The sequence below is a fragment of the Talpa europaea genome, assembly GCF_964194135.1.
Source record: "Talpa europaea genome assembly, chromosome: 5".
In the NCBI taxonomy this organism is placed as follows: domain Eukaryota; kingdom Metazoa; phylum Chordata; class Mammalia; order Eulipotyphla; family Talpidae; genus Talpa; species Talpa europaea.
In genome coordinates, this window is record NC_140071.1 from 116,105,155 (window position 1) to 116,117,582 (window position 12,428).

Here is a 12,428-nt window from a genome sequence, read left to right on the forward strand (position 1 = left end):
TTGCATTATGTGATAGGTATTTATTATATTTTGTAAATCATAACTTATTTAATGCTAATAATCATCTGAAGTAGGTGCTACTGCCTCATTTTGCAGAGGAAAAAGCTGAAGGGAACTTTCCAGATCACTTACAGTCCAAACCAGTCTTTGCATTTGAGTCCTAGTTTAATAATAGTTCCTTACTCCTAATCACTGCTCTGTACTACTAGGATGAATACAGAGTATGGGAAAGACAGAATAAAAAATAAGTCCAGAGTTGGTAGGCTGGCTTTAATAATAGGAAAGTCTTAGGATGATATTAATGAAAATGATTTTTTTGTTGAAAAAGGAACTGATTTATAGAAAAGTAAATTTTTTAAGTAAAGAAAATAGCAATGTGGGAACCATTAAATATTTATTTGTCGGGTCTCCCCGGTGGTGCAAGTGGTTAAGCACAGCACTGTGAAGCTATCTGCAGCATGAGTTTGATCCCTGGCTGGCCAGGGAGCTACCCACATGGCACAGCAGACTTCTCCTCTCTCGCCCACTGCTCCCCTCAGCAGTGTATTTCAGTCATTCTGCCTGTTCTGCTCCTCACTCTGTCTCTGGTGGATCCTCTTGCCTCTCCACACACCTCTGGCTTGTACCCCAGCTCTTGTATGCATAAATAAATAAGTCTTTAAAAAATATGTGTGTGTGTATTTTTCATCCTAATGAGATAAAATGTTGAGAAGGGAAAGCCAGTATTTAGAAAGCTGATTAATGTCTTACTGCTGATCAATGAGTATTCACATTTCATCATACTTACTCACTTTTTGCTTAAAGGTTTACTGACTCTAATTGTGCTTTTTCATTTCTTGAACAACAGGTGAAGAAAGTTATTGTATATTTAGGTAGAGACAAAACAATGCAGTTGCTGGAAGAGCTGGTGGGTGAGCTGCAGCTGACAGAGCCCGTCAGCTCTGGGGTCACTCATATGGATAACCCACCGTATTACCGCGTCACTTCCAGCTATAAAGTCCCTTCTGTCACCTCAGGTGAGAAGTCATTCTTAACTGATTACTTTGACTTAATTGTTCTTTAAAGCCAGTGTTTGCTTTCAACATCTCCGTCCGGAAACTGAAAGCAATTGTGCATCATGTATGGTCATGAATTTGACAAGCGTTGTAAACCCCACATGATCAAAGATATTTGACAGGTATTAAAGTTCCATTCCATTGGGAAAAATAAAGTTATTTGACAGTGTAGAGATTCATATTATGGGAGATTATTTATGTATTCAGAACAGAATATAGACCTATATATTCCTTGGCAACAAATGCATTTTTAATGAATATGATTAGTGTGTTAAAAATAGAAAACCCTTATTGAAGTTATTCCTATTATAATTATTTGGGCACATATAATTCTTAAGATTCAATCATGTGAGTGTATGTACTTGATGTCTACACAGATATCATAATTGTAATATTTTGAGCTGAAGAACAATGTCTATGAAAGAATAGCTTCTATTGAAAATTGGTACAATGTGGATTAAATTTCTATGAAAGTCTGTCACTCAGTTTATATTAAATGGTTTTTGGCATGTTAATAAACATCTGTATAATTGGAAGTCTTTTAAATAGAAAGATTTTCCTCTCCTAGCCTTTTTGTTCTTTCTTCATGGGGGATATCTAATAATGCGTCTATTGAATTTTTGATATCTGCTAGAATGTTATTTCCAATGAGATTTTTTTTTAATTAAAAGGTTTTTTTGGAGCATCCTGGTCATGCTCCATGGTTGTATTGTATTTTTCTCTATAAAATGAAGTTTCTTCTAGAAAATATTTCTATTTTCTCTATACTGCCATTTGTTTTGATTCGTTTTGGTCAGAACTTTTCCTCAAAAGGCTACCAGTTCTGGGCCTTCCCCCCCCCCCCCCCCCCGCCAAAAAAAAAGGCTACCAGTTCTCTACACAGCCTGTCTTTCATAGAGTGGGGTATTAAAATGTTGATAGACTGCTATATAGTTTATGGTGACGCTTGTGACTTTGTCCTTTGTTGTATGATGTTTTCATTGATGTAAATATCTATAGATCTTTTTATTTTGGACTGAGATTCTCCAGAGAAAACTCTTATTAGTTACTGCCTAGAGTGGAAGGTATAGGAGCATGTACATATATGTCAACAATTTTTATTAACAATATTTATATAGTCAACACTTATTCCCCATATTTTCAATAAAGCACCTCCTCCAGTTGTACATGGTGTCCCCCAGTACAGAAATCTTTTGATTTGCTCTCATCAGAATAGACTTGGAAAGAAAAGAGACAGCCATCCAGGTATAGGAAACAGGATGGGTTGATCTTGAGGATCAATTGCTCCCAAAATAGATTGTCAACCAATCCTGCCAATTTTAGTACCATTTTCAACCCCTACTTTGGGAGGTGCCACTAATTCCACAATCTTTGGAGGCACAACAATACAGTTGTGGAAGCTACTTGATTTCCTCCTCTCATCTTAGGACTTATCCTTCTTAACACTTAATTACTTCCATCTGGTGGTTTTCCATCATCCATAATTTTGTGACTGTTGTCTTTTATTTTGGTCATTATAAGTAAATTCCTCTTTAGAAGTCATTTTGCTCTTATGTCAGTGGTGTTTGACGTCTGTAATTGCAATCTTTTGTCCTTGTTGAGTTATCCCACACTTTAAATTCAGATAATGTCTTATTTCCCATTACAGGAACTACTTCCAGTAGCAATACAATGGTAGCTCCCACAGAGGGCAACCCTGATAATAAGCCCTTAAAAGAGAATGTTGAAGAGAGGTAAGTAGTACTTTGGTCTTCATTAGCCTTTCAGTTTGATAAATACTGATTGTCATCAGAATAAGTGATCATTTCTGCACTGAAATGTGTATTTCACTGCATTTAAATACTGGTGAAGAAATATTGCCTTATTGGAAATTTTTCCACATTGGCTGTTCAACATTAAAGATGTTCATATGCTAGATTGTTCCATAAGCTCTAATGGATAGTTCAATAGAGTATGTCAGTCACTCTTTGTGTTGTTACATTTTTAAACTTTTAAATGGATATTTCTTTCACCTGTTTTATATAAGATAGTTGTCACCAGAACATTATTACCACAATAATTTAAGGACAGCCTTCAGATAGAAATAATTGACATTTAAGAAGTTAAGCTTGTGAATTGCAAGGTAGAAATTAATATGTTTCATAAACTTTTGTTAATATTTTTGTGCTGTATTCTTTTTTAACCATAGAAAGTGAAACATAAAGTACATATACTATTTTGCCATGAACTGTGACTAACTTCAATGATCATTCCCATAGCTATGTGCTCCTAGACATCTACAGTGGACTAAACAGTCACTTAAATCGTCAACATCACAGACTAGAGTCTCGATACAGTAGCAGCTCTGGAGGATCTTATGAAGAAGAAAAAAGTAATAAATTCCTAATGTTTTTATGATTACAATGGCAAGGTGTATTATTAATTACACTAATGTTAATAAGTATATTTTTCCAATAAATTATTTTTAAGAAGAGTATTTAGCTGCCACTAGTGGTGTTCCAACGTAATCTGAACATTTTGATTTTAAGAAGCAACGTGAGCAGAGGGACATTTGTTGGTAAAAGCATAGGTTCCCTGTAGATAAAGCAAAAGGCACATAAGAATGGGTTGTCAAGAAACATAGAATTAAAGCAGGCACTGGCAACAAGCTGCTTTTTTGAAACAGGTTTGCTCTTTCTCCATTTGAGTCATGTTTTACTGAAACGTTTGCCCATGCAGTTGCAATGTGAACAATCTACCCAAGTCTCACTGTAATGCAAAGGGGCGGGGTTGGGGGGAGGAATAAAAGCACATGTCTTCTGACAGGGAAGGGACTAGAAAGATGATCTGGTCCAATCTCCTCATTTTGCACATGATGGAACTGAGGTCCAGAGAGGTTAAGTGACTTACCCACGTCACACAGAATTCACATTTCCTGATATTTTTTACTACACCCTGCAGCCTCACTGCAGTAGAGCAGATTTTCTTTTAAGATGGGTTTGTGCTGGCCTATCTCAGGAAATTTAGAACTGAGGAAATTTCCAGAAAACCCTTGCTACAAGGCCTTTTCACCTCTAATGTGGTATCATGGCTTGGACGTCAATTATGGAATCATGAAGTGCGAATGTAGTTTTGCTTTGATATAAAGGATGGTACCTGAATTGATACTTCTTTCTCTGATTTGCTTAATTTGCTATTATTTGTACCCAGATCTTCCTAGCATCTATATGTTGAAATAGTGGGAAATTATTTTCATCAGTTTCCAATGCTATAAATAGTTGGTGTCTTACTAGAGTTTGCTTATATTGGCAGAAAATAGATGGTGTAGAAAATGAGATCATTTTATTTTGATAGGTGACTCAATGCCACTTTATTCTAATTGGCGACTGAAAGTGATGGAGCATAATCAAGGAGAGCCACTGCCCTTCCCACCAGCTGGAGGCTGCTGGTCACCACTGGTGGATTACTTGCCTGAAACGTCATCACCTGGATTACCTCTTCACAGGTGGACTACAGCGTCTTCCTATTTCATATAAGCCAAATTGCTGCTTAACACTTTCAGCTTTCTTTATGGTATCTACAACAGAGAATAAAAGCAATCTTCTTTCTTTAGCTACTGCAAGAAATTAGATCAATATGTTCCGATTTTAAGAAATCTAAAAAGTCAGAATTCTAACTGTGTACAATGAATAGTCTTAAATCTCTGCTGCTGCTTTTCTGGGTGTCTGGCATAGTTACTTGACCTTTCTGGGACCCAGTTACTACATCTGAAAAATATTTTGTGGTAGGAAGGCACTATTTTTTGTGAACTGACTTAAACTGAATTCTACTTAGCCAAATCACAATAGAATACTGACTGCATTCTTTCAAAATGTGTTAATGTACCAAACCTATATTGAACACCTACTATGTGGCAAGCAGTGTGCTGGGTCTTAGGGTTGAAGATGACAAAAAAAAAAAAGGCCCTTGACTTTAAGGAGACCTCAGCACATATTTTTTTCCCCTGAAACTATCACTTAATGATTTCTTCAGCTGTATTTCTTTTCCTCCTTTTTCTTGATAAGTTGTATTTTCCCATAAAATACAAGTAATTTACACAAGATTTTTCTCTAGGTTTACTCAAGTCTAGGAAGACATTAATCACACTCTGATTTTGTCATAGGTGTAACATAGCTGTGATCCTTTTGACTGATCTGATCATTGATCACAGTGTGAAGGTGGAATGGGGAAGCTACCTCCATCTTCTTCTTCATGCAATTTTTATAGGTAATAAATATTTGATTTTTAATTTCTTTTATATCTGTGTGATAATTTAAAAGTGGTTTGGTTTTTAGGAACATCACGATTCATGAACTACATGATTCTATTTTTGAATGCTGTTTCTGTGACACTTTTTCTGATGACTCTTGTTTTCTAGTGATTCCCAGCCCCCCTCTTAACCACAAACAAAGCCATTATCCCCATTCCCATCATTATTCCATGACCCCCCACCCCACCACTACCACCCACACTCCTGCCTTCTAGCAGAAAAACTTCTGTTGCTGTAGCAAGAGTAAAATTAATTTACCTCTGGGAATGGAAACTTTCAAAGTAAAAGGAAAATTGAAATAGGTTCTAGTATTTCCCCCCAAAATAAGAATGTGGACAATTTGATGATTACAGTGGAAACTGCAGCAAACACGGGGGATCCTTCACGCCATCAAGACCTGGATGCTTCCAGAAGCAAGTCCAGATATCCATCTTCTCCTGATATGCGGCTTTCTTACATACTGTTATTTTATTCCTTTGGCAAGCAAACATCCTCTGCTTTGCAGTGTGGCTAAGTGCAAGAATATACTTGCCTTTTAAAAAATTCATCTAGTATCATTCAACAATAATATTTCCTAAGAGATTACTAAGTTTTATACATAAAGCACATTGAAAACTTAATAGGATAATAGGCTATTGCAAAAGTGCATAGAAACATTAAATCAAGAAAAAATTGTAGTATATCATTGTCAATAAAATGTTGTACGTAATGCCACTTTTCTTTAAAATATGAATTTGGTAGCAAGAATGCCCCTTGTTTCTCTTTGTTGATTACATTCTACTGTCTTTTTTAGGGTTTGACCACTGCCACCCTGAGGTGTACGAACATTGTAAGCGCCTGCTTCTACACTTGTTAATAGTAATGGGATCCAGCAGTAACATCCGAACTGCTGCTTCTGTCCTTCTCAGGAACAAGGAGTTTAACGAGCCCAGGGTGCTTACCGTCAAACAGATCGCACACTTAGATTATACTTTCACAGGTAGGAGCTTGAACAGTGTGCAGTTTGAAAATGGGATCTGTCTTTGTTCCATTGGAATCCTGTCATAGAGACAGTCAATTGAATAAAAGTTGAAAAGTAGAGTATACTTTTAATGTAGGTTTATCATTTTAAGTACTACTGATGAGTTGGAATATTTGAGTTTGTATTGCCTTTAAGAATCTTTTGTCATAAAAATTTTAAGTTCTCAACCTGTAAGTTGATGATACTGTGCAAAAGATGTTGAATTTAGATTCCTTCCTCAAGATCTAAAAACTTACAAAAGACATTATACATAAATTTTTCATTCACTTAACTATATTTATTGCATTTAAAATGACATACATTTTGAAGTCTAGTACGTTCCAAATTATACATCTTGAAGTACTGAGTGTGAGACTATAAAGTTAAGTTTAATTGCTGATATGAAGTCTTTTTACTTGGAAGTTATATTTTCTTTCCTGAGAGCCTTTTTAATTTTTTTAAATTTTATTTTACTTAATCCCTTTATCAGTGCCAACAGATTAATAATTATTATAATTATTGATTATATGATGCTTAAAAATCATATAATGAATAAAGATGACATAGAAAATAGTTATTTTAAAAATTTGCAGCAAATTACTTTTCTCCTTAATCATACAATGTTGCATACAGGGTTAATGGATTTTCTAGTTACTTGGATAAAATCCTGTTGCTTACTTAAAATTTAACCCTGTATTTAGTAGGAAAACAATTATTAAGAAATTTACTAGCCTTTTAGAACTGATTGGTGAATGGAATAAAGTTCACTTTTTGTATTAAAGCATTTTTATTCAGTTCCATAGATTGTTTTTATTGTTTATGTTCACCTTTTTATAAATATGGGCATTAATAGTAACCTTTAAACTTGTCTAATAATTGACATAATAGTAATTATTATAGACATTAAAGTAGTCTTTGTTTGGATAACAAGAAACCAAAAGTATTGAACCCACTGCATAAGAAATTAAAAATCAGTTCATAGTATAGAAATCTGTGTTGAAGAAATAGGCCAGACTTTTAGGAAACTGTCACTTTCAACTTTTTCCAGCAGATGGCAGCAGAGGATGGCACCATGAATCCAAAAACAGCAGGTCCTCCAATAATGTCCTTTCATTATGTTGATGAGAAAGAAAAAAATCCCAGTGTTACCGGAAGACCTGCTTGCATTGCACATTATCTCACTTAGAGTTGCAGTTTCTAAGAATGGATCAGCAAACCTTAACTGGGGAATTACTATAGTTAAAGTGTAAGGACAGGCTGTGAAAACAATGGTTACTCAAAACTTGGCTTGATGGAATCTGGTGCTTATGACACCCAGCAGAAGGAGCCCTCATTTGCATCCGTGAGCACTAACAGTCCCTCTGTATGGCACTCATACAGCCTCTGGGAACAACAGCCTCATTCTCTAGTTAGTGTGTGAGATTATTTGGTATGTGGATATTCATGACTGTCTTCCTCTTTCAGCAGGTGTTAATGATTTTATACCTGATTACCAGCCCTCCCCCATGACCGACTCAGGGCTTAGCTCAAGTTCTACCTCTTCTAGTATCAGCTTAGGAAATAACAGCACCACCATTTCACATCTGCACACCACTCTCCTCAATGAGGTTGACATCTCAGTAGAGCAAGATGGAAAAGTCAAAACCCTCATGGAATTCATTACCTCAAGGTAACATCTGCAGCAGACCTGCATTAAGTTCTTTGTTTCTGATTCTTTTATCAGCTGTTGTGAGCCATGCTGTTGTTGTCCGAAATGCTATAGATCTGAAATGCGCAGGTTTATGTTGTGTAATATTTTGAAAATTATGATGTCATCAGAGATTTTCTTTTGTGCTCACACAGTGACACTTGAGGAGGGCCTTAAACATGACCAGTGCCCAAAGAGAATACAGGATTATCGGAATGCATGTTCTACACTCTTAAGCTACATTATTAATCAATCCTCAGCTATTTAGTTTTGATCTACTCTTTGCAAGGCATTATAAGTAAAGAAGAAATTTAGATGGGAAGGACAGGGCTGGTGTTAAACAGCAAGAGCAAGAACCCCAGGGACATGAGGAAACCAAGAATCCCGGGGACATTCTCAACCAACCATGTAGTTGAGAATGTTGAATCATCCGATCTAACTGTAATGCTGGGGAAGGTTCCTAGATAAGAAAACTTCCAAGAATTCAAAGTAGAGGGCCATGAAATCTGGGCCATAGGTTGTAGGCCTTTTATCTTTCAAGAAAGGAGCCATTATTGAAAATCTTTGTGCTGCCTGGGTCACAGGCACAATTAAATAAATGCGTTGAGAAAAGCAGCCTGATCACTTATGTGTACAGGACAAATTAGGGATGACAGGGACGGGGGGGCAGCGTGACCATGTGCAAGGTTTTCAGGGCCTGTGGTAAAGAGAGGCTTAGTTCTTGTTCACCAAGGTGGAGGTCTTTTTTTTTTTTTCTTTTTTTTTTTTTTTAAGATTTATTTATTTATTTATACAAGCACTGGGTACAGTCAGAAGCGTGGGAGGGTGAGAGAATTCACCAGAGCCAGAGCGGGGAGCAGTGCAGGCAGAAGGACCGAAGTGCACTGCTGAGGGGAGCAGCGGGCGGCAGGAGAGGTCTGCGCGCCATGTGGGACCCTCCTCCGGTGGCCGGGGAGCAGCCAGGAATTGAACCAGCACTGCAGAGGCTGCGGGCAGCTTCGCAACCCAGTGCTCAACCGCTGCGCCACCGGGGAGGCCCAAGGTGGAGGTCTTGAGAATACAGACATTTTAAAGAAAAACTGGACAGGACATTATTCTGTCCTAAAGATTTCCTGTAGTTTCAGCTAGTAATTTTATGTCTTTGCATTTCAATATAAATGCAGTTTAGCCTCCACAAATTTAAATGTTTTGGCCTGCAACACATAAGCAGTAGCTAATCTTCTCATTTTGCAAAATGTGTTGCCTTTTCATAGTACCTCTCAGAGAATCTGCCTGTAGTGATAGATGACTTTGAAAATTATATTTATAGCCTGGGTCTCTGTATCCCAAGTATATGAGTAGTAATAGACTATGTGACAGGCTATTTTAACCTCTTTAAGTACTGTTCTTTCTAATTGCAATGGCACATTTTGTGTAACTGTTAATAGATGTGAAAAAGCCAGAGGAATGACATGTGTTCTGTTTTCAGAAAAAGAGGGCCCCTGTGGAACCATGAGGATGTTTCTGCCAAGAATCCTAGCATAAAGAGTGCTGAGCAGTTAACGACATTTCTCAAACATGTGGTTTCTGTTTTCAAGCAGTCAAGCTCAGGTATCTTTCAGTAAATATTTGCTTTCAATATAGTATTTGCTTTCAGTGAGATATTATAAGATGGGGTCAAAACTTCTAATATTTAGCAAAATTCTTTAGAGTTGTTCTGTCTAAAAGTTGTAGATGGGTTTTCTTTTTCTTAGTAGTAACATCTGTTTTAGTTGAAGGAAATTAAGCTACTACTAAAAAAGCAAGAATGCAGCTTGTGGCATCTTGGAGTTCTTTGTTTTCTGTGTGATGGTATGATAAAATTTCAGTGCAGTTGTATAAAGGAACATCTGTAGGAATGACAAACTTTAAATTCTTTTTTGTATGGTACAGCCATCTATGATCTAAAATTCAACTCATTGTGAAAAACAAAGTAAAATTGTATGTGTCAAAGCAGTCATTCTCAACTTGGAATTATCTTACCCCTCTGTGCATTTGGCAACATCTGAAACATTTTTGTCACCACTACAAAAGGGGGGGGCAAGTGGTTACTGGTATACAGTTGGGTGGAGGCTAGCAGTGTCTTGCTAATAAACATTGTATACTGATGGGGACAGTGCTCATCACAAAGAATTATCTGGCCAAATATCAGCAATGCTGAGGCTGAGAAACTTTGTTTTCAAGGGTTACTTCCCAGGAGATCAGAATTAATTGTCATCTAAATTGCAGAATGAGTTGAATGAAAGAAAAAATATTGACTTGTAAAATTTGTGTGCCTACCCAGTTTGCCTGGTTCTGTGCTGGGCACTGACTTTTTAGTAGTTAGCCTCTCATTGTATGTAACACCTATATTTCAAAAAATAGCAGCCACTTACATATTTCATTTATTTTTTGCAGAAGGAATCCATTTGGAACATCATCTTAGTGAAGTTGCTCTGCAAACAGCACTTTCTTGTTCGTCTCGTCACTATGCTGGGAGATCCTTTCAGATTTTCAGGGCTCTAAAACAGCCTCTTTCTGCAACTACACTTTCTGATGTTCTCGCCAGACTTGTTGAAACTGTAGGGGATCCAGGAGAAGATGCACAGGTATTTCATTAGATGATTTCAGCAGTTACTGAACTACTATTCATTGGACTCAATTGCCAAATATGGATTGCTGCAAGTAGAGCAAGATAAAGGTCATACAGATGCTTACATGGCATTATTAACATCAGATGTTAACAAGCAGGCAAAGAATTGAGAAACAATCTTACAAATAATATTTAATAACATACTAATTGGGTCAAACAATTTGCTTTTATCAGAGAAAGCCTTACATTTGTACACAACACAGAGCCCTGGATATTTCCCTGGGATGACCACAAGGTAAAAGATAGGAAGTTAAATTTAAATCTAAAATAAAACATTGATTTCCTCTTTTAAGACAAGTGAAAAACACACTAAAGAAATTAAGTCTCTCCAAACTAATGCTTTTGGTGACACTGTTATAGACACTGGGGATTGAGTGAACAAAACAAAGTGCCTTGCATGCTGGAGGCTCGACTTCTACTGGGGAAACCAGCCTTAATCCGCCAGTAATACATAACACACTTTTAAGTAGTGCTGTGAAAATAAGGTAGAGTAATACGTTAGAGTGATCTTTTATATTTGACCAGAAGGTGATTTTTGAAAACATTCATAAATGAGTCCTGTGATAATGTCAGGACATTTCAGACAGGGAAATAGGACGAGCAAGTGCAAAGGCCCTTTTTTTGGCAATAGACTTTTTTAAGGAACTTCATGCAAATCATTGTAGCTGGAGTTTTATCAAATGGGGGCTTGCAGAGGCAGGAGAGTGATCGGTAGAGAGGTCTAGGTCGGGGTAGTCCCTGTTGAGAGAGATTTTATTCTGAATTTGATGAACAGCCACTGGTAGGTTTTGAGAGGAAGGTGATACAGATGTGCTTTAAAAAAAAAAAGAAAACAACTCACTGTGGTGGCTAAGTGGAATCCTGAGGGGCAAATTGAAAGCAAGGTGGTCAGTTAAAAGGGTATTAACAGATTTCAGTCTGACAGGGCAGTAGTTGAGATTAAAGGAAGCAGTGGAAGTAGAGAAAAGCAGCCCAATTTAGGATATATTTTAAAAATAGTGTTTTCGAGACTTGGTGCTGGATTTGTGAAAGAAGGAAATAAGGATTGTCTCCAGATTTCTGGTCTAAGCAATTCTGAGTGAATTGTGTTGCCATTATAGTCCGTTTATACCATAGTTTGATAAATTTTCATCAACCAGCAAGATCACTTTGCTCAAGAGTTTAATCATTGGTAATATTAATGTGGAATTTGTTCTATTTTCAAAACTCATTGGGAAGCCTGTTGCAATTTCTTTTTTTTTTTCCCCCAGAGCATAATTAATTAAAATCTGCCTTTTCTAGGGATTCGTGATTGAGCTTCTTCTCACATTGGAATCTGCAATTGATACTTTGGCTGAAACCATGAAGCATTATGATCTTCTTTCTGCCCTTTCTCAGTAAGAATTTAAACCAGGCAACCTATAGATTTGTATATAAAACTTGAGAAGCTAAATATGTTTAACGTTATGTTATTCCCATACTGGTAGTGAGAATTACGCCAAAATAGTCGCTGGGAAATGAGCTTCAGACAGTGATGATATGGGAGGGTGGCCAGGCTAGTAAGTGGCCATGCTCTTCCCCTTGTGTCCTGCTCATCTTTCTGCTTTGCCACTTGGGCTTCCTTGGCAAGCTCCACTCCTCCCATAGCCAACATCCTATGGCCCCCTCAGCAGGGCAGGCCCCTCTCACCTTCCACACACTGTTCTTTCTTCCAATAGGCTCTCCCACTCTCTCTTCCCTACAGAGCCCACACTGACTTGACTTTCACA

The 12,428-nt window shown here is 37.2% G+C and overlaps 1 protein-coding gene across 2 annotated transcripts in view; it reads left to right on the plus strand.

Moving 5' to 3' along the window:
• Positions 1 to 12,428, plus strand: part of FRYL (FRY like transcription coactivator) — a gene marked incomplete at both ends in the record, with an annotated part of 139,115 nt that overhangs the window by 89,822 nt on the left and 36,865 nt on the right. For both annotated transcript variants that reach the window (XM_084233592.1, XM_084233593.1), the window contains 10 exons: positions 848 to 1,016; positions 2,704 to 2,788; positions 3,314 to 3,426; positions 4,389 to 4,539; positions 5,197 to 5,300; positions 6,137 to 6,322; positions 7,808 to 8,012; positions 9,499 to 9,620; positions 10,446 to 10,636; positions 11,962 to 12,056. In XM_084233592.1, the coding sequence (XP_084089718.1) occupies positions 848 to 1,016; positions 2,704 to 2,788; positions 3,314 to 3,426; positions 4,389 to 4,539; positions 5,197 to 5,300; positions 6,137 to 6,322; positions 7,808 to 8,012; positions 9,499 to 9,620; positions 10,446 to 10,636; positions 11,962 to 12,056 (1,421 nt within the window). The remainder of the gene's footprint in view (positions 1 to 847; positions 1,017 to 2,703; positions 2,789 to 3,313; positions 3,427 to 4,388; positions 4,540 to 5,196; positions 5,301 to 6,136; positions 6,323 to 7,807; positions 8,013 to 9,498; positions 9,621 to 10,445; positions 10,637 to 11,961; positions 12,057 to 12,428) is intronic.